Here is a 23041-nt window from a genome sequence, read left to right on the forward strand (position 1 = left end):
TACTTACTCTACTCACTGCCTACAACTGTAACTGAACTTTACTGTACCTGTACTGTATCTACTGTGCTTACTGAACTCTACTGAGTGTACTGAAACTCTACTGTCCTGTACTCTACTGTGCTTTACTGTAACTGTACTGTTACTGCACTGATCTACTGTCTGTACTGAACTCTACTGTACCAAATCTACTGTTACTGTGCTGTACTTGAACTCTCTTTACTGAACTAATTGTACTCTTACCTTTTTATTACTTTACCCTTTACTTAACTCCTCCTGTGCCTCCTATGTACCGTACTGTACTGTTACTCGACTCGATTACTGAAACTTCTATGCACGTGTAGCGTACTGTGCTGTACTGAACTCTCTGTACTGTCTGTCTTATGGTATGAACTCTACTGTGCCTGTACTGAACTCTACTGCCGTACTGAACTGTACTGAACTCTACTGTACTGAACTCTACTATACTGTACTGTGCTTTTACTGAACTCTACTGACTGTACTGAACTCTACTGTACTGTACTGTACTCTACTGTGCTTACTGAACACCTACTTTACTTACTCTTATACTGTACTGTACTGTACTGAACTTTACTGTACTGTACCAACTCACTGACTGTTGCTGGACTCTACTGCTAACTGACTCTACTGTACTGAACTATTGTACTCTACTTTATTTACTTTTACCTCTATGTACCGTACTGTACTGTACTGTACTGTACTGTATGAAACTCTATTGCACTGTGCTGTGGTGTACTGTACTGAAAATCTACTGTACTGTACTTGAACTGTACTGTCTGTACTGAACTCTACTGTACTGTGCTAACTCTACTGTGCTGTACTGACTCTACTGCACTCTACTGAACTCTACTGTACTGTACTGAACTCTAGGGTCCTCTACGGTACTGTGCTTTAACTAACTCTACTTACTGTACTGAACTCTACTGTCTGTGCTCTAACTGATTCTTACTGAACTCTACTGTACTGATCTAAACTCTACTGTAATGTACTGAACTTTACTTGTACTGTGCTGTAATGAACTTCTACTATACTGTACTGTACTGAACTCTACTGCACTTGACTCTACTGAACTCTACTCTGTACTCTACTCCACTGTACTGTACTCGACTGTACTGAACTCGACTGTACGGAACTCTACTGTACTGTACTGAACTCTACTGTACTGTACTTACTCTACTGTTGCTTTACTGAACTCTACTGTACTGAACTCTACTGTACTGTACTGTACTGCTATGAACTCTACTGTACTTTACTGAACTCCACTGTATTGTACGGAACACTACTGTACTGTGCCGAACTGAACTCTACTGTACATACTAAACGCTGCTGTAGTGAATTCTACTGAACTCTACTGTACTGAACTAAACTCTACTGAACTCTACTGTAATGTACTGAACTCTAGGGTCCTCTACTGTAGCTGTGCTGACTGAACTCTATGTACGTGCTGAACTCTACTGTACTCTGTGGACTCTACTGTACTGTATTGAACATCTACTATACTCTACTGAACTCTACTGGGCTGTACTGAACTCTACTGCACTCTACTGTACTGTACTGAACTCTACTGTACTGCAATGACCGTCTACTATACTGTACTGTACTGAACTCTACTGACCTGTACTCTACTGTACTGTACTGAACTCCACATTACATTACATTTAAGTCATTTAGCAGAGGCGCTCTTATACAGAGCGACTTACAAATTGGTGCACCTTCACCTTATGATATCCAGTGGAACAACCACTTTACAATAGTGCATCTAACTCTTTTAAGGGGGGGGGGTTAGAAGGATTACTTTATCCATCCTAGGTATTCCTTAAAGAGGTGGGGTTTCAGGGTCTCCGGAAGGTGGTGATTGACTCCGCTGACCTGGCGTCGTGAGAGAGTTTGTTTCCACCATTGGGTGCCAGAGCAGCGAACAGTTTTGACTGGCTGAGCGGGAACTGTACTTCCTCAGAGGTAGGAGGCGAGCAGGCCAGAGGTGGATGAACGCAGTGCCCTTGTTTTGGTTAGGGCCTGATCAGAGCCTGAAAGGTACGGAGTGCCGTTCCCCTCACAGCTCCGTAGGCAAGGACCATGGTCTTGTAGCGGATGCGAGCTTCAACTGGAAGCCAGTGAGAGAGCGGAGGAGCGGGGGGACGTGAGAGAACTTGGGAAGTGGAACACCAGACGGCTGCGGCGTTCTGGATGAGTTGTAGGGGTTTAAATGGCACAGGCAGGGAGCCAGCCAAACAGCGAGTTGCAGTAATCCAGACGGGAATGACAAGTGCCTGGATTAGGACCTGCGCCGCTTCCTGTGTGAGCAGGGTCGTACTCTGCGAATGTATGTAGGAGCATGAACCTACAGGAACGGGTCACGCCTTATGTTAGTTGAGAACGACAGGGTGTTGTCCAGGATCACGCCAAGGTTCTTAGCACTCTGGAGAGACACAATGGAGTTGTCAAACCGTGATGGCGAGATCATGGAACGGCAGTCCTTCCCCGGGAGGAAGAGCAGCTCCGTCTTTCCGAGTTTTAGCTTGAGGTGGTAGATCCGTCATCCACACTGATATGTCTGCCAGAACATTCAGAGAGATGCGATTCGCCACCTGGTTATCAGAAGGGAAAGGAGAAGATTAATTTGTGTGTCGTCTGCATAGCAATGATAGGAGAGACCATGTGAGGATATGACAGAGCCAAGTGACTTGTGTGTATAGCAGAATAGGAGAGGGCCTAGAACAGAAGCACTGGGGGACACCAGTGGTGAGAGCACGTGGTGCGGAGACAGATTCTCGCCACGCCACCTGGTAGGAGCGACCTGTCAGGTAGGACGCAATCCAAGCGTGGGCCGCGCCGGAGATGCCCAACTCGAGGAGGGTGGAGAGGAGGATCTTATGGTTCACATATCAAAGGCAGCCGATAGGTCTAGAAGGATGAGAGCAGAGGAGAGAGAGTTAGCTTTAGCAGTGCGGAGCGCCTGCGTGACACAGAGAAGCGCAGTCTCAGTTTGAATGACTAGTTTGAATGAACTAGTCTCTTACTGTACTGTGCTGTAATGAACTCTACTATACTGTACTGAACTCTACTGTACTGTACTGAACCTACTGTACTGTGCTCTACTGTACTCTACTTACTGCCGAACTCTACTGTACAGTACTAAACTCCACTGTACCTGCTGTAATGAATTCTACTGAAATGAACTAAGCTCTACTAACTCTACTGCACTGTGCTGTAATGAACTCTACTATACTGTACTGAACACACTGTAGTGCAATTAACTGAACTATTTTGTACTGAACTGAACTCTACTGTTAATGTACTGAACTCTACTGCACTGTGCTGTAATGAACTCTACTATACTGTACTGAACGCTACTGTACTGCAATTAACTGGACTTTTTGTACTGAACTGAACTCTACTTTAATGTACTGAAACTCTACTGCACTGTGCTGTAATGAACTCTACTATTATTGTACGTGAACTCTACTGTACTGCAATTAACTGAACTATTTTGTACTGACTGAACTCTATGGTACTATACTGAAATGAACTCTACTGTAATGTACTGAACTCTACTTGACTTACTGTACTGTACTCTACTGAGGCTCTACTGTACTTACTGTACTTTACTCTACTGAACTCGACTGTCCTGAACTCAACGTGTACTGTACTGTTACTTTACTGTATTGAACTCTACTGTACTGTATGAACTCTACTGTACTTACTGAACTCTACTGTACTTTACTGTATTAACTCTACTGTACTGTACTAACTCTACTGTACTGTACTGTAATCTCTACTGTACTGTACTTACTGTACTGTACTTTACTGTATTGAACTACTACTGTACTGTACTGTACATTGAACTCTACTGTACTGTATTGAACTCTACTGTACTGTTACTGAAACTCTACTGTACTGTACTTACTGTATTGAACTCTCTACGTACTGTATTGAACTCTACTGTACTGTACGAACTCTACTTACTTTACTGAACTCTACCGTACTGTACTTTTACTGAAACTCTACTGTACTGTACTGAAACTCTACTGTACTAAAGTACTGAACTCTTACTGTACTGTACTCTACTGTATTGAACTCTACTGTACTGTATTGGAACTCTACTGACTGTACTGAACTCTACTGTACTGTACTTTACTGTATTGAACTCTACTGTAACTGTACTGAACTCTACTGGTACTTTATGTATTGAACTCTTACTGTACTGTACTTTACTGTATTGAACTCTACTGTACTGTACTGAACTCTACTGTACTGTACTGAACTCTATTGAACTGAACTATTATACTCTACTTTTCTTTACCTTACTGTACTCTTCTGTGCTCTACTGTACTGTACTGTACTGTGCCGTACTGTCCAAACTGAAATATTCAGACCAAATCTGAACCCCTAATGGACGTCTATGTTTGGGCCAAATCAAGGCCGGTCAGGACCGGACCATAAATCCATGTCTGTGGAGGTTGAAATTAAGGCTGGTCCGGACCAAAAAACTACCTCTGTGGACATTGAAATCAAGGCCAGGGTGAAATGACTAAATGTCAACTACTTTTCGATGTCCATGGACGTCCGGTGTCGGTGTGTGCTCAGTGGGTGAGGATGCTTGTTACAGTAAATGGAAAGAGCGTAGGTGGTAGGTGTCATGGTAGGTATAAGCAAAGCTCGGGAGAGCCTTAACTGGACAGAGAGAAGAGAAAGAGCAACAGAGAGAGGGGGAGAGTGAGGGGTTGTCTAGACTGTTTTCACAGTCTTGCGTTGACCACCAGATGACAGAAAAATTAAGAAAACAGTTATGAGCTGAACACAACAGRATGCCAGTGGAAGGGAGGACAGTAGCAGGTGACCCGATTGTTGTTTGTGACTACTATGATTTCCCATTGTAGAAAATGTAATTGCGGTAATTCCGTTACCGATTTGACAATCACTTAATAATTCATAAACAAACTTGATATCAGTAAAAGCACTATAACTAATTGGTAGGTCTACCTTTACTTGTTACTTCTGTGAACTTTCATTTTCCTCCCTCCTCATGAGGGAGAGATTAGAAAATATCTTAAAGATATTGGGGCAGAATTACAAGGCCCAAGGGAATGTTTCTTACAGAACTTACAGAAGGTAAATAATTTATCCAAAACTAAATATATGTTGATATCAGTTGGCAGGGGTCTTTACTTCAACATTAATGTGTTTTGATGATCTATTTCTAATACCTTTTAAGACTTTTTCTGGTGGATGTTTTCGATGACCCCTTTTCCGTATGTTTTACCAGAAATCAAAGCCTTTACTTTCCCCAGAAATATAGACTGTTAGCTTTCATTTATTATTATGCTCCTATGAACTTCACATGTTGGTCCTAATGGGGCGTTTTACAAGGAAATGCCCAGTTAGACGTTTAGAATACCAAATCCATGATCTTAAAACTTTTGTTGCATTTTTATGGCCGAAATGTTTAAATATGACGTCATTACGAAACAGCCCTCAGCAGCACATGTGAGTTGTTGCCAGTTAATGTCCACTGTCCATACTTCAACCCATATGAACATTATTAAAATAGGTATTTTATTTGACTGTAAGGTTTTTTTATTTGACTGTAGGGTATTCTTGTCTAATGGTAATGATGCTATATGAAAGAAACTAACTCCACCGTTGTTTAAATGAAGGACAAAAATCGGCCTCACCACAAGCCCGTATACTCCCGTCAGAGAGAGAGAGAGAGAGCTTGCTGCTGCCGAGACCATAGAAGCAAAGATTTTTATAACTAACCCAAGATAGACGAGAGCCTGTCGTTTCCAATGGGAGCAAGTTAATCATAGTGGGCAGAACAAGCAAGGAGGTGGACAGAGCCAAGCACGAGCTAGCGAGATGCGCGTTCTAACATATATTTGCATATTTGAGTTAGGGAACTTCTACTCAGCGTGTGCAATGACTCAATTCGCCTTTGCACTCCTTCTAAAGAACGCAATTTTTAAAAACTTTGGCAAAGGGTAAAATCTAATAAACTTAGTCCAATCTGTTCGTAACGGATTGTAGTTTTGGAAACAGAATACTGTATGGAGATAAAATGTTTAATCGATGAGGAAATGTACAGAATGTCGGCCCAAATCCATTTCGCTCCATCTTCTCCCACTGCCGGCCACTGGGCTTCCTCTCATCATCAAATTTGGTAGTGATTGGAAACGCTAACCGGATGCTTCACATTTGTACATCCGGTGAAATATCTGGCTCATTTTCTATATGTGCTAGAACTCTTGTGGGCGAGACATTCGATTCATACAGAGCAGCAAAATGGCCGACCGTCAACCAACTGACTTTCCAGAGCTTTAAAAACGAATTATTCTGCACATTAGCTAGGTTTACGTTATCATAGTATTTACAAATCAAGAGCACCAACGAGTATTTGTCTTTGTTAGCCACATACTTCATTATTCGTTTAGGTTGTTTTTCATGTTTCCTCAACTAGGATTTCGCACTGAAGCACTTTAGCCACAGCAGATGAAAGGGGAAATAATATTTGCTTCTTTAGCTAGCTAACACGCCAGCTATATTTCATATGTGATTCCTGAGGTGAGTATCATTTAGTTAATATGTCTAAAGTTGTTTGTTAGCTGCATGCATATTCCATAGTTGTAACGCAGACATTTTCTGTCGACAAAGGTGCTAAAATATGACCAACGTTAGCTAGTTTGCTATGCAACCGAATGGATGTCGTTGCGCGAGTGAGCATCTAGAGAAGTTCTCTTGCCTTTGGATAGATTGCTTCGATTCCGCTCACGAATGAAGTAATGTAGCTAGTTAGATAACTCAGGAGTCTGGGTCGTAATCTTGCAGTAAATTATGCTGGTATACTTGCATTTTCAAAAATATAGACGGTGGTGTTGTCTTGGTAGTTAGCTCAGCTTAGCAGTTAGCCGTTACAATATGTCTAACTAGCTGGTCGATATAGCTAGCTAAATAGCTACGTCTTATTTCATTTACTTTGCTTGATCGGTGCAAGACCCCGCGTGCACTAAAATATGAGTATTGGTTCATTTCCATTAGCAAGTTAAGCTAACGTTAACTAGCTACTCGGTTTCTTGATCTGAGCCCGTTTTCCGTGTCGTGTCAATTCTTTAGCCCGCCATACCTTCATAACGATAGCCAACAACCATCGACATGCAGAATTTTTGTTGCTAGCCACGGTTGCTGAATGGCCAACACCAGGGCTTAGCATTAGCAAGCTGCGATTTTCGATAAGTTAGCTAGCTATATTGTTGCACCTTCATACTTGTATAGTTAGCTAGCTATGTCGTTTATTCCCATGCACGAAAGGTTGACATATGTACATGCTTGAAGGATAGCTGTTGCAGCTAACTAGTTACATAAGCCTTCCTCTGACCAGAGCCTCCGAAATCATGACCACTGTGGCCCGTGGCTTTAGCTATGTCACTGAGAAAGAAGGGCCACAAACAGCTGCACACTCTCATCATTATTAGTTTCGTTTTCCGTTACAGGTAATTTGCAAAGCATTGTCCATTATGTCCACTTAACTCTTATCAATAGTGTGGTGTCATGTCTATTTGTGATGTGCAAACACGGTTTTTGGTTGTAATGCATGGTTATGGATTCCTTTAGCTACATAACAACCTTATTTAGCATGTCTGGCCTTTCAGAAACAGTACCTGAATTCTAATAGGTGTGTCAATGCAGCCAGACTTCAGATCCCTTACCATAGCCCTGATGACAGCATTGTATAGGCCAGGGTTTCCTGGGTCCACCCCTGGGAGCATTTTTTTTTTTTTGCCCTAGCACTACACAGCTGATTCAAATAACCAGCTCATCATCAAGCTTTGATTGTTTAGATCAGCTATGTAGTGCTAGGGCAAAACCTAAAAGGTGCACCCAAGGGGGGCCCCAAGACTGGGTTTGGGAAACGTGGTATAGGCTAGCAAACATTAAGACATGGCTTTAGAATTTTTTTTGAACATCAGAGCAACCTTGAGGTAATCCTATTTGAGTCGCTAAAGGATGTTCATATGATTAAGAAGAAATACAAAACCTTGCAGAGAGCATATCTAACCGACAATCTCGTTGAAAAAAATATAAACGATTGGAACCAAGACTTAAAGAACTGATGTTGGCACAAGATGGAGGGGAAAGTTGGAGCATAACTAACGAAATTATAGTTAATGAAAATGTATGCTTAATACAGAATAAACAAATGTATAAAATGTATTATGCAAGAGAAATAATTCACATTCTACAGCTCAACGGCATGTAGTATAAAACTAACTTAGTATAAAACTAATAATGACTCAATAATCCATGTTTTCTGGGAATGCTAAGTCCAAAGTTATGGGTGTAGCAAGAACATTTCTCTCTGCATATTTCAAGACATGGTATATGGGGTGTAGTGAGATACCCAATGGGCTGGATGATTCTCTTTAACACAAACAAATCTAAATTATTTATTGTTGAAATAGCATGGGCAACTGAGAAACACATTGGTACTTTTTAAGGCCAAGTGGCCAACAATAATGCAGGCACTTGGAATGGGGGTGTTAACATGCTGGGGTAGGGGTGTGAGCATGCAGGTACTAGGGATGGGGCTGTTAACATGCTGGCCTGGGGTAGGGGTGTGAGCAGGCACTAGGGATGGGGTCAATAGTGTGGGCATGCAGGCACTAGGGATGGGGTAGGGGTGTGAGAATGCTGGGGTGAGGGTGTGGGCATGCAGGCACTAGGGATGGGGGTGTGAGCATGCAGGCACTAGGGATAAGGGTGTGAACATGCTGGTATGGGTGTGAGCATGCAGGCACTATGGCTGGGGTATGGGTGTGAGCATGCAGGCACTATGGACGGGGGTGTGAGCATGCTGGTCTGGGGTAAGGTTGTGAACATGCTGGGCTGGGCTAGGGGTGTGAGCATGCAGGCACTAGGGATGGGGGTGTGAACATGCAGGCACTAGGTCTGGGGGTGTGAACATGCGGTCTGGGTAGGGTGTGGGCACTCAGGATGGGGTGTGAACATGCAGGCACAAGGATGGGGTGTGAACATGCTGGGTAGGTGTGAGCATGCTGGTCTGGGGTAAGGTTGTGAGCATGCAGGCTCTAGGGATGGGTAGGTGTGAGCATACTGGTCTGGGGTAAGGTTTGAGTAATGCCAGGCACTAGGGATGGGGTGGGGATGTGAGCATGCTTGGTTGGGGTAAGTTGTGAGCATGCAGGCACTCGGATGGCGTGGAACATGCTGGTCTGTGGTAGGCGGTGTGGGCACTAGGGATGGGGTGTGAACATGCTGGTCTGGTAGAGGTCGGGTCGATTTATGATTTTTCAACGCCGATAACGATTATTGGAGGACCAAAAAAAGCCGATACCGATTAATCGGACGATTTTTATTTGTTTATTTGTAATAATGACAATTACAACAATACTGAACGAAAACACTTATTTTAACTTATATAATAAATCAAATAAAATCAATTAGCCTCAAGTAAATAATGAAACATGTTCAATTTGGTTTAAATAATGCAAAAACAAAGTTTTGGAGAAGAAAGTAAAAGTGCAATATGTGCTATGTAAGAAAGCTAACGTTTCAGTTCCTTGCTCAGAACATGAGAACATATGAAAGCTGGTGGTTCCTTTTAACATGAGTCTTCAATATTTCCCAGGTAAGAAGTTTTAGGTTGTTATTATTTATGGCTATTTCCCTCTATACCATTGTATTTCATTAACCTTTGACTATTGATGTTCTTATAGCACTTTAGTTGCCAGTGTAACAGTATAGCTTCCGTTCCTCTCCTCGCCCTCCCTGGGCTCGAACCAGCAACACAACGACAACAGCCACCATCGAAGCAGTGTTACCCATGCAGAGCAAAGGGAATAACTACTAGAAGGCTCAGAGCGAGTGATGTTTGAAACGCTATTAGCGTGCGCTAACTAGCAAAGCCATTTCACTTCGGTTACACCAGCCTCATCTCGGGAGTTGATAGGCTTGAAGTCATAAACAACCGCAATGCTTGACGCACAACGAAGAGCTGCTTGCAAAACGCCGAAAGTGCTGTTTGAATGAATGTTTACGCGCCTGCTTCTGCCTACCCACCGCTCAGTCAGATACTTAGATACTTGTATGCTCAGTCAGATTATATGCAACGGCAGGACACGCTAGATAATATCTAGTAAATCATCAACCATGTGTAGTTAACTAGTGGTTATGATTGATTGTTTTTTATAAGAAGTTTTTAATGCTAGCTAGCAACTTACCTTGGCTTACTGCATTCGCGTAACAGGCAGTCAGTCTCCTTGTGGAGTGCAGGTCGTTATTGCGTTGGACTATTAACTGTAAGGTTGCAAATTGGATCCCCTGAGCTGACAAGGTGAAAATCTGTCGTTTGCCCCTGAACAAGCAGTTAAACCACCGTTCCTAGGCCGTCATTGAAAATAAGAAGTGTCTTAACTGACTTGCCTAGTTAAATAAAAGGTATAAAAAAAATTATATATATATTTTTTTAAACGGCAAATCGGCGCCCAAAAATACGATTTCCGATTGTTATAAACTTTGAAATCGGCCCTAATTAATCGGCCATTCCGATTAATCGGTCGACCTCTAGTCTGAGGTAGGGGTGTGGGCACTAGGGATGGGGTGTGAAACATGCTGGTCTGGGTAGGGGGTGTGGCATGCAGGCACTAGGGATGGGCTGTTTAACATGCTGGTCTGGGTTGGGCTGGGGTAGGGGTGTGAGCAGGCACTAGGGATGGCTGAGGTTGGGGGAGCATGCAGGCACTAGGGATGGGGGTGTGAACATGCTGGTCTGGGCTGGGGTAGGGGTGTGAGCATGCAGGCATTAGGGATGTGAACATGCTGGTCTGGGCTGGTGTAGGGATGTGAGCATGCAGGCACTGGGGGTGTGAACATGCTGGTCTGGGGTAGGGGTGTGAGCATGCAGGCACTGGGGGTGTGAACATGCTGGTCTGGGGTAGGGGTGTGAGCATTCAGGCACTGGGGGTGTGAACATGCTGGTCTGGGGTAGGGCTGTGAGCATGCAAGCACTAGGGATTGGGGTGTGAGCATGCTGGTCTGGGCAGAGGAGATGTAGTCATTGTTTGTCTGTAAGTTGTTCGTATGTAGAAGTTTGTATCTGGAGTAAAAATAAATAAATAAAGATGCACATTTTATTTAAAAAAATAAGAGCAACTGTGACCCTGCCTTTTCAACAGGACTGGGCCTTATCCTTTGAAGCTTATGACAAGACCTGAAAACTCCTTCCTTATTACATTGGCTAACAAGGCTTTGAGGGGAGGATAAGCCTGGAATTTCCTGCATGTTAATTATGTGGATAATTACTGTATGAACAGTACAGCACGTGTCCAGTAATCATCTGAGACCTAGGTCATGAATCATTTAGCAATTGTGGCGGCACAAGGAACACTGATTGTTCTAAGGACTGTTGCACGGGTTTGTGGTTAGCAATGTGTTTTTCTTCTCTCCCCCCAGAAAGGAGTATCAGGAAAGGGAACAGTAGTTCATGGAAGACAAAAAAAGGAAGAAAGAAGACAAAAGGAAAAGGGAAGCCTCTCAGAAGGTAAAGATGTTTCCATGCCAACATCCAACTTTACACTGAATGATGCTTAAATAAAGGTCGAGAACAAAAATGGCAAGTTTAAATTGTTGCAGTCTTGCCATTTTTCTTAGAACTGAAGTTTGCACACAAGTCTCACCTAGTTGTGATGGCCTGGCCAGCTGGGGCACATTCAGTATTTCAAAGTTGTATTTAATTTAATCTCTCTTGTGCACGTGAGACGGTAGCGTCCCACCTCTTCAACAGCCAGTGAAACTGCTGGGTGCCAAATTCAAATACAGAAATACTCATTATAAAAATAAAAAAACAAGTCAGAAAACAAAACATATTTTACATAGGTTTAAAYATTAACTTATGAATCCAACCACGGTGTCAGATTTAAAAAATGCTTTACGGCGAAAGCATACCGTACGATTATTTGAGAACATAGCCAGCTAGACAAATCATTACAAACAGTTGCTAGCCAAGTAGAACAGTTACACATGTCAGAAATAGAGATAKAATTAATCCCTTACCTTTGATCTTCATATGGTTGCACTCAGCAGACATTCATTTACTCAATAAATGTTCCTTTTGTTCGATAAAGTCTCRTTATATCCAAAAACCTCCCCGTTTTTGTTTGCGTTTTCTTCAGTAATCCACAGGCTCAAACGCAATCAAAACAGGAAGACAAAAAAATCAAAATTGTATCTGTAAAGTTCATAGAAACATGTCACACAATGTTTATATTCAAACCTCAGGTTGTTTTTAGCCTAANAAACATGTCACGCAATGTTTATATTCAAACCTCAGGTTGTTTTTAGCCTAAATAATCGATAAAATTTAAACCAGACAGTAACGTTGTCTATTTAAAAGGTAAACAAGAAACGCACGCTCTCGGTCGCGCGCATGAAAAAGCTCTGTGACACTTTAGGGTCCACTCYTTCAGACTGCTCTTACTTCTTAATTTTTCAGAATACAAGCCTGAAACAATTTCTAAAGACTGTTGACATCTAGTGGAAGGCATAGAAACTGCAATTTGAGTCCTAAGTCAATGGATACTGTAATGGCATTGAATAGAAAACTACAAAACAAAAACTACTTCCTGATGGCATTTTTCTCAGGTTTTCACCTGCCAAATCAGTTCTGTTATACTCACAGACACTATTTTAACAGTTTTGGAAACTTTAGAGTGTTTTCTATCCAAATCTACCAGTTATATGCATATCATATCTTCTGGGCCCGAGAAGCAGGCAGTTTAATTTGGGCATGCATTTCATCCAAAATTCCGAATGCTGCCCCCTACCCTAGTGAAGTGAATTACATTTAATGACTAGATCGTCAATTAGTCTTGTTATGCCTGGCGCTCTGTCTAGACCACAGTACTCTTTTAACGAGTCAATGCCACTGCCACACACATTTTACTGGTTTTCATCGCCCACCTGTGTAGGGATGGGCATTTAAAATTAAGTTTGATTAATATCATAATTTTTTCAGATATCTGTACTTTGGAAATCCATGTGTTTTAAAGAGATTTAAAAAAAAAAATCGTTTTTTGTATATTTTTTACTTGAATGGAGACCTGCTTATGTGACTCGAGTGGGCCGCTGGGCTGCACGGAGGGGGGGGGGGGCAGCCAAATCGACTCGCGATAGTTAGACCAACTTGTTGCTGCCATAGGTTATCTATCGTACCATCTGGTAGTGCCTTTCTTGACTTCATCAAATCGTTGTAAAGAAGCTAGCTAGCTACATTAGCCAGCTAGCAAGCTACAGTAGCAAGGCTATTTGAGGCTCTTTTGCTGCACTCCCCGTCCAATGTCTACAATAACTCCATTCATATGACAACCTACCTGTTGGTTGATCAGTGTAGTCAACTCTTTCTCATTTAGCCAACTTAATTCCGTAAATGTAATTCTGTTTTGCATTGATTAGAAATCTCCCTCTTTACTTGCTGCACATGAAGCCTCTGACTGTAGCGCCGTTTTGATTGACCGACAGTAACAACAAGCTACACGTGTGAAGGCTACTGGTGATTTTTATTTTTATAGGGCACACTCATAACATTTTTAATGTAACGCTCTATCCTTATAGGCTCTGTAGCAATGTCATATATAATTTTATTGAATTTTAGGCAAAGCCTTTAAAATAAATTATACTCTCCCAAGTAATCTAATACTAACGTCCGTTTGGATATTTGAGTACTCAAATAACCGTGCCTACCCCTGTGCTGTTCAAACAGTGCTGTTTGTGATTAATGAATGAGTAAGAATATGCACATTCATGGTTTCTTGACGTTTTCTTGTAATATTTCCATATTTGGCAACTGATGTACATTTGTCTTGTTTCAGGGTGCAGAGCAAAAAAACAAAGGTGAGCAGTATCTTTGTATCCTCTGCTAGATTCACCTGGTTGCTATGTTCACAAGGTCCCACCTGTTTGTCAGCTTATGCCGGTCTTGTCATTATCAACGCTAGCAATTTTTGTGTTTGAGTCTTATTCCTTCAGTTTGTTTATAAGTTCTCGTAGACAGATGCACGTAACATAAATGGTAACATCTGTCGACAAACTTTGGGTTAAGACTACTAATGAGGAAATTTGTTCCAGTATGCAGATTTTTCATTACTTGTTGTTTGGACGAATCACGATTTCGCAGGTGCTCGCTTCTTTCGAATTTTGTAAGGGGAGGGTAGATTGGCCCGAAACTGGCTGAGTTTCCGTTTAGAGGGGTGGAGACCTTGCTAGTCTCTAAAGTACATTTTCTAACATTCGTCTCTCCCCAGAACTTCATCAAGCATCTGACACAGTTATGAAAGATTTTAGTTCTGGGTGTCCTAGACTGTTTGTTTATGCTGTTGGTTTTGTACTTTGTCACTGCAGTGACACACTATCCAGCAGATAAACAACAGTTTCTTTCCCTCTTCCGTCATTCTCACAAGTAGTTGAATATTGGAATACATTTGGAAAGTATTGGCATGTACCAGTCAAAAGTTTGGACACCTACTCTTTCCAGGGTATTTCTTTATTTTTACTATTTTRTACATTGCAAAATAGTATTGAAGACATCAAAACTATGAAATAACACATGGAATCATGTAGTAACCAAAAAAGTGTTAAACAAATCAAAATATATTTGAGATTCTTTAAAGTAGCCACCCGTTGCTTTGATGACAATTTTGCACACTCTTGGCATTCTCTCAACCAGCTTCATGAGGTAGTCACCTGGAATGCATTTCAATTGACAGGTGTGCCTTGTTAAAAGTTAATTTGTGGAATTTCTTTCCTCCTTAATGCGCTTGAGCCAATCAGTTGTGTTGTGACAAGGTAGGGATGGTATACAGAAGATAGCCCTATTTGGTAAAGGACCAAGTCCATATTATGGCAAGAACAGCTCAAATAAGCAAAGAGAAATGACAGTCCATCATTACTTTAAGACATGAAGGTCAGTCAATCCGGAAAATGTCAAGAACTTTGAATGTTTCTTCAAGTGCAGTTGCAAAAACCAGGTGCTATGATGAAACTGGCTAGGTGCTATGATGAAACTCATGTGGACTGCCACAGGAAAGGAAGACCCAGAGTTACCTCTGCTGCAGAGGATACGTTCATTAGAGTTAACTGCACCTCCGATTGCAGCCTAAATAAATGCTTCACAGAGTTCAAGTAACAGACACATCTCAACATTAACTGTTCAGAGGAGACTGTGTGAATCAGGCCTTCATGGTCGAATTGCTGCAAAGAAACCACTTCTAAAGGACATCAATAAGAAGAGACTTGCTTGGGCCAAGAAACACGAGCAATGGACATTAGACTGGTGGAAAACTGTCCTTTGGTCTGGTGAGTCCAAATTAAAGATTTTTGGTTTCAACCGCCTACTCTGCGTCTTTGTGAGACGCGGAGTAGGTGAACGGATGATCTCTGCATGTGTGGTTCTCACCGTGAAGCATGGAGAAGGTGTGATGGTGTGGGGGTGCTTTGCTCGTGACACTGTCTGTGTTTTATTTAGAATTCAAGGCACACTTAACCAGCATGGCGACCACAGCATTCTACAGCGTTACACCATCCCATCTGGTTTGAGCTTAGTGGGACTATCATTTGTTTTTCAACAGGACAATGACCCAAAACACACCTCCAGGCTGTGTAAGGGCTCTTTGACCAAGAAGAGCGTGATGGAGTGCTGCATCAGATGCCCTGGCCTCCACAATCACCTGACCTCAACCCAATTGAGATGGTTTGGGATGAGTTGGACCCCAGACTGAAGGAAAAGCAGCCAACAAGTGCTCAGCATATCTGGGAACTCCTTCAAGACAGTTGGAAAGGAAATCCAGGTGAAGCTGGTTGAGAGAATGCCAAGAGTGCAAAGGGTGGCTACTTTGAAGAATCTAAATTCAAAAATATTTTTTGATTTAACACCTTTTGTAGATGCTACATTTCATGTGTTATTTCATTGTTTTGATGTCTTCACTATTATTCTACAATGTAGAAATTAGTAAAAATCCTTGAATGAGTAGGTGTGTCCATACTTTTGACTGGTACTGTATTTGAAAAATTCTCAACTGCACAGACAAGTGTTTTTTTCAAATACAAATGTTGAAATACTCCATGCATTTGAACCCAGGTCTGTATGGCCCTAGGGGAAATAAGTAGAAAGTAGTTTCAAGTTAGGCTTGGGTGGTATCCAGATGGTCATACCTTCATACCAACCTTGTGCCATCCTGAGATATTTGGTAATACTGGCACTGAACACAATGACCTCTTGCTGTTTTTTGAAGTTTAGTAATGCTAACAAGTACTTGTAAAATCCTATAGAGAATATTAGCTAAATGCTAACGAGCACATTGCAAACATTTTAAACGGTCTCTGACAAACCATTTGCAGGACAGACATCCCATCGCATAAAGTTATTCATGTAACAAAAAAAATGCTACTCACAGTTTGCTGCACACCCAAAACAAATATTAGACAGCAAGATTCTTGATCCAGGAGGGGATTCTCTGTAACTAGATAACCTAGTGTGTGCTGCACAACAGTGAAGTGAATCAAGGCTCCGGTCTCCCGTCGTTGTGTGCTTGTAAACAAACAGCATGTGACTGGGGACTACCAGTAAGTTTCATAATGTGACTGGTGAAATCAACAATGCTATCTGCTTGAAAACCCTCAAATGTCGCTGAGTTAAAGCAGTTCTGCATGAAAGAGTAGGCCAAAATTCCTCCACAGCGATGTGAGAGACTGATCAACAAATACACAAAGCATTTTGTTGCAGTCATTTCAGCTAAAGGTGGCACAACCAATTAATGGTTAGCAATTACTTTTTCACACAGGGGAATTGGGTGTTGCGGAACTTTGTTAAATAAATCAAAAATATTTTTTTGATATTTGTTGACTCCAGTTCCCTTTATCTAATATTAGGTTTTGGTTGAAGATCTAACATTCACAATCAAAAATATCCAAACTAGAGAAAATTAGAAAGGCGGAAATACTWTTTCACGGCACTSTATATTCGGCCACATTATTTAAACCCCGGTCTGGCCCGTTGTTTAGTTGCATTCAACAAAAATATGTCTTCTGAATTTAACTCAACCCCTCAGAGGTGTGGGGGGCTGCCTTTGTTGGTGGTGGTTAACTGCCTTGTTCAAGGTCAGGTTTTTTTCACCTCGCTGATTCGAACAATCAACCTTTTCATTACTGTCCCAACAGTCTAACCACTAGGCTACCTGCTGCCCTTATTTCAAATGAAGATGATGGCTACATGCAATGCTGTACACTGTGTACAAAACATTAAGAACCCCTTCCTAATATTTAGTTGCACCCTCTTTTGCCCTCTGAACAGCCTCAATTCGTCTGGGCATGAACTCCACAAGGTGTCAAGCGTTTCACAGGGATGCTGGCCCATGTTGACTCCAATGCTTTCCTCAAGTTGGCTGGATGTCCTTTTGGGTAGTGGACCATTCTTGATGCACACATTGTTGTGCATGAAAAACCCAGCAGTGTTGCTGTTCTTGACACAACCCGTTGCTCCTGACACCTACTACCATACCCGGTTCAAAGGCACTTCAATCTTTTGTCTTGCCCATTCACACTCTGAATGACACATACACAATTCATCTCGATTGTCTCGGGGATTAAAAATCCTTCTTTAACCTGTCTCCTCCCCTTCATCTACACTGATTTTGAAGTGGATTTAACAAGTCACATAAGGGATCATAGCTTTCACCTGGATTCGCCTGGTCAGTCTGTCATGGAAAGAGCAGGTGTTTTTAATGTTTTGTACACTGTTTATTATCCGTCAGGACATTTCCTCTGAATTTCACATCACTATTTCTTTCCTCTATGCACCTTAATGACTTCTATAACTCTCTTCTCCTTCGTCATGCAGTGCCAGAATTGACCAAGCCCTCGTCCACCCAGTCTCCTGCTGCCCCCAGCTCTGCTTCTCCCAGCCCTGGACCCACCCCCTCGGCGTCCCCCTCCCCTGCCACCGCGGCTGCAGGCGTCGCCCCCCCCCAGGGTGGGAACAATGCGAAGCGGCCGGCGGTGGCCAACGGACAGCCCCCCGCAGCAGGCACCCAGGCCTCCCAGCGCTACATGCCCCGCGAAGTGCCCCCGCGATTCCGCTGCCAGCAAGACCACAAAGTGCTACTGAAGAGGGGCCAGCCGCCGCTGTCCTCCATGCTACTGGGGGGAGGCACCGGGCCAGGGGGAGGAGGGGGAGACTGCCCCAATGCAACCATGGCTGCTGCCTCAGGTAGGTGTCTGGAACGAGTCCCAACATGGAGCATCATGCAAGTTTAGACTCTGTTCAAATACTTTAAAAGTGAATCCTATACCTTCCTATTTCATTCTTTGTATAATGTTTTGGTAAAAAAAAAGAAGTTATTTCTGTGTCCAAGACTTATACAATTGGGCAACAGTAGATGTTTATTTAACCTTCCATTTTAATAATGTGCCTTTTATGTTTCCCGTTCAGATTCTAGTCCAGGCTATGTGGGTCCAGCTGCACCCTCACTGCCCCTCACCTCATCCTCCTCATCAATCGCTGCTTCTTCTACTACTTCTTCCAATTATGCAAATTCCACGTGGGGGGTTGGCTCTGGCAGCCTTCCCCCCTCTCAGGGCAGGGAGAAGGTCATCGTGGACGGCTCGGACCTGGAGGAATGGCCTAGCATTGCCGTTGGCGACGGGAACGGAGCAGGAGGAGGTGAAGCTTCGGGGACAGGAAGTGGTAGTGCTTCGTCGGGTGAGGGCGGTGGTGGAGTGCCGAACAGCAGTGCCTCGTGGAAAGGTGGCGATCCTGGCAGTCCCCCATCACCCACTTCCTCGTTCTCAATGCCCAATGAATGTATGCTGTCCGTCAGTGTGGTGTGGGGATCTGCTGCCTCACAGGGTCCTCCAGGGGCATCATTGCCCTCCATTCCCAAAGCCTCCCCTCTGCCAGTGGGCCCTGATGGCTCCCTTGGTGGCAGTGGGGTGATCCCTGGTGCCAACTTCAACCCAAATGCCAACCCTTCCGCCTGGCCTGCCCTGGTGCAGCAGGATGGGGCTGGGGCAGCTTCCTCTGAGGGTGCCCCCCCCCCTTCCCTTCTCCAGAGCCTGGCTGGGTGTCTCTCTGCCCCGGGTCTGGGGAACCCACCTCTAGCTGTGAATCAATCCGCTCATCAGCACCAACTTCACCAAATGCAATCCAGAGACAGAGAGCACCCGTCGGATGGGGGTTGGGGTGGAGCGGCACTGGAGACCGGAGCAGGACCAAAAAACGTGGGGACAGGGGAGGGAGCCGATACAGACTGTGGGGGAGGAGGCAATGGTGGAGAGAACCTCGCTGCCTCCCAAACCTCATCCTCCTCTTGGGGAGGCCAGCCTTTCCCTGCTGCTAACTCCAAAACGGGTGCCTCAAGGACTGATGGTTGGGAAGGGGGAGCTGCTGAGGGTGGTGGAGGCTCGGGGTGGAAGTACAGCGCGCAGGGGGGTAGTGGAGGGAAATCATGGGGCGCTGGAAGTGGGGGTAGCACTCAAACCCCCGGGGTATCTCAGGGAGGGGTTGCAGGAGTAGAGCGAGGGTCTTCAGTTGGAGACTGGGGAGGTAATTCAGGTGGGATGGGTGGAGGTGGAAATCCAGGAGGGGAGGCTGGTGGTGTCGGAGGCCGCAGCAGCAGTAGCAGCAGCAGCAGTGGGGGCAGCAACCCCCCTGCCGCCTCTTCCTCTCTGACAACATCCACCACTACGACAAGAGCTTGGGACAATCAGAAGGGGGACGGAGGGGCAGGGGGGGACACAGGGGAGTGGGGGGGAGGCAAGGGCGGTAGAGGAGGAGGTCATTCATCCAGCGGTGGGGGAAACTCCAGAGGCAGCGGCAATCAGCACCACGGGTACGGTCACCACCGGTATTCCCACCCCCCGCCGCCCAACCCTGACGTGGCCTTACAGGCAATGCTGAGCCGCAGTGACCTGGACCCGCGCGTCCTCTCCAACACGGGCTGGGGCCAGACCCAGATCAGACAGAACGTGGCCTGGGACCTAGAACCAGGAAAAGGAGGGTCTGGGTCGTCTGCGTCATCCCAAAACGCTCCACCTCCCATAGGTCCATCTTCTCAATACTCCACTGGCTCTGCTACAACTACTGATCCAATGGCTCCTACCCCTCTCCCTGGCTCAGCTTCCAACCTGAACTCCAACCCTTCCCTGGGGACCCCTGGTGGCTCCGGGGAGGGCTGGGAGATTGGTAACAACGGCAGCAGTAGTGGCAGCAACTCCATGCCCAACCAAGGACCACCTCCCCTAGGCTCCAACATGAGAAACCCTCCTGGCGTCACTCAATCTGGGTCAATGACCACTGGAGCGGGTATGGTAGGAGGCGGTGGCCTTGGACCAGGCCAGGGGAAGCCTACAGGAGGCTGGGGTGGGGTAGGACCAGGGGAGAGTCAAGGAAAAGGATGGGGGAACGAAGGGTCGGAGTGGGGTGGTGGGAGGGAACGCAATAGAGGAGGTGGTGGAGGAGGGTGGGGAGATAATGGACAACAGGGTAACCAAGGTGGAGGAGGAGTTGGTGGCTGGGGAGGCGGCCAGGAGGAGAAGGGGACAGGAGGAGGATGGAAGGAGATGGGGCGGGATGGAGGAGGTGGGGTGGGCAGAGGGACAGGGGTGGGGGAGACTGGGGAGAGCCTAAATCCAGCGGTGGAGGATGGGGAGAGGATAGGAAAGGAGGAGGTGGAGGTAACTCCGTGGGGGAGACTCAGAAGTTGGGTACGTGGGGTAGCTGGGACGAGGGAGCCCCGAGGAGATCCTGGGGGGCAGGAGGTACGTGGGGGGAGGAGGGGTGGGGGGGGACATGGGATGTACCAAACCCCACCAGGGGCGTTGGGGTGGAGGTGGGAAGATGCACCCATCACCGATGCCAAACAGCCAGACGGCGTCTGTGAAAGGCGCCATGGCACCGCAGCAGCAACAACAATCACAGCCCCAGCAGCCCCCACCGCAACAAGCGCTGGAACCTGGAGGAGGGGGGGGCTGGGTGAGACAACCGGGCCCTCAGCACCAGAACCAAAGCAGCTCGGGCTGGATTGCCGGACCCAACCCCAGTGGCCCTGGGGGAGGGGAAGGGCCAGAGTCCAGTGGGTGGGAGGAACCGTCACCGCAATTCATTAGCCGGAAGATGGACATTGACGATGGGACGTCGGCTTGGGGAGACCCCAGCCAGTTTAATAACAAGACTGTCAACCTGTGGGAGAAGAATGGCACTCCCGCTGGTCATCAGCCAGAAATGCAGGGGCAGGGAGCAGGACCACCGACCCAACAGCAGCAGGGGCCACCAGCTCTACAGCAGCCTGGACCTGGGAGGCAGCCCACTGGGATAGGAGGCAGGGACATAAACTCTGTGCTTGGGAGGCAGCCCACTGGGATGGGAGGCAGGGACATCAACCCTGGGAAAGCTCCAGGGATGGGTAAGAGATTAGCTGTTGGGCTAATGTGCTATACTTTATGATGATTCTGAGCTGTTCGTATTGATGTGTGAATACGAGATGTAGCCTATTATTTTGTAGACATGCGTTACCTTATGGTAACAATTTACCATAAGGTTCCATTTGTAAAGGGGTTATTATGTTATTAATCATTATTTAATCATTTGTAAATGCATCAGAAATAGGGATTCAAATTTTGGTCAATTTTGCTGCCGACTAACGGACCCTCATTAACTGGTTAACAAACGGGTACATTTTCTTCAAACAGTAAAATGACATGACCAACAGAAAATACTATCAAGCGATGTGTATATAATGTTAAGATGCTTATTTTACCGCCCTAACAATGGTAGTCGTCCCAAGGCTGGAAGGCAGGCGACACAAACGCATTTGTCTTGTTTTAGACAGATTTTGCCGCAAGTGAAACCTCTCCCTTCACCTTTTCCGGACATTTTTCATTAAGCGCTTAATGGAACATTCAACAATTACAAGCGTATTGTCTTACAGACAAAATGCTACAGCCTATGATTGAACATGCAACTCCTGTAATGAAGCTGCTAATAAAAAGTAATTTCCCGCAATTTAGAAACACCGTTCTAAACAGCGTACCTAATGTAAGCTGTTCCATATGTGACAGACATGAAAATCTGCGTTAGAAATGTAGCAAGATGGGGAATCTGTAACAACAACTAGGATGTGTTGCCAATATGACAAGGATTGTGCCGTTGACTTTTGGACAATGAAAGAAAGTTGATATGAAAACCAATAGAACAGTTTAGAAATGCTGGTTAATGGCATCAGGAAGTCTTTCTAAAATAATTGCCTCAATGTTTCAATGGATGGATTTTTGCAAGGCTACTTTGAAGCAAGGTAAGACATGCCTCGTTATTTGAAGTAAAGTAAAAATGTTCCGCTTTCAAATAACTGCCTCAAGCTCACATTGCAAAGTGGTGGGTGACACACTGGTGGCATGCCTACTGTTGACTATAGCCTATATACTCAAATGAGAAGCATGCTTTAATTGAGAGTTGAGAAATAGAAATGGCTCCCTTTTTAATCGTGTTCGTCAACGTTTTTAACACATGATTGCATTTAGAATTGTTATTTGTTGTGCAATGACTGGGCTTACAAAAGCAGGTTGTACTCCTGTGAGGAGCTGCTCTGGCGCTGTCTGACAGGTGGTAGGCTACGCCGCTCCTCAAACTAGGCTCTGTATGCATGTGATAAATAAGATGACTAACGGAAATACACATGCGGCAATTGAATTCCACCAAATTATGCAAATTAACCTATACGATAAGCATGACTGGTCAAATGTATTTTCCTATTAATGGTTAACTGTTAACATCCCTAATTATAAACCATTTACTAAACGGTCACATCGCATTGGGTAAAATAGTGCAATAACTGGTCAGTGTTTGCCAAATGGTGAGCCAATATTTACCTCTAGTTATTAACCATTTTATAAATGCACTTACAAACACTTATAAGACCTTATTTTCAATAGTTGCACATTTGACCAATCCTTTTCCCCCCCACTT

The 23041-nt window shown here is 44.6% G+C and overlaps 1 protein-coding gene and 1 pseudogene across 1 annotated transcript in view; both read left to right on the plus strand.

Moving 5' to 3' along the window:
- The window catches only part of LOC111977979 (guanylyl cyclase C-like), a 41646-nt pseudogene extending 30134 nt beyond the window's left edge, over positions 1–11512 (plus strand).
- LOC111978781 (trinucleotide repeat-containing gene 6B protein-like) overlaps positions 6255–23041 on the plus strand; it is a 51497-nt gene continuing 34710 nt past the window's right edge. The window contains 7 exon segments of the mRNA XM_070448644.1: positions 6255–6579; positions 11485–11572; positions 13899–13920; positions 17921–18289; positions 18512–20656; positions 20659–20843; positions 20846–21482. Coding sequence (XP_070304745.1) covers positions 11516–11572; positions 13899–13920; positions 17921–18289; positions 18512–20656; positions 20659–20843; positions 20846–21482 — 3415 coding nt within the window. The 5' untranslated portion in view covers positions 6255–6579; positions 11485–11515.

The sequence above is a fragment of the Salvelinus sp. IW2-2015 genome, linkage group LG18 (genome assembly GCF_002910315.2).
Source record: "Salvelinus sp. IW2-2015 linkage group LG18, ASM291031v2, whole genome shotgun sequence".
Taxonomy (NCBI): Eukaryota; Metazoa; Chordata; class Actinopteri; order Salmoniformes; family Salmonidae; genus Salvelinus; species Salvelinus sp. IW2-2015.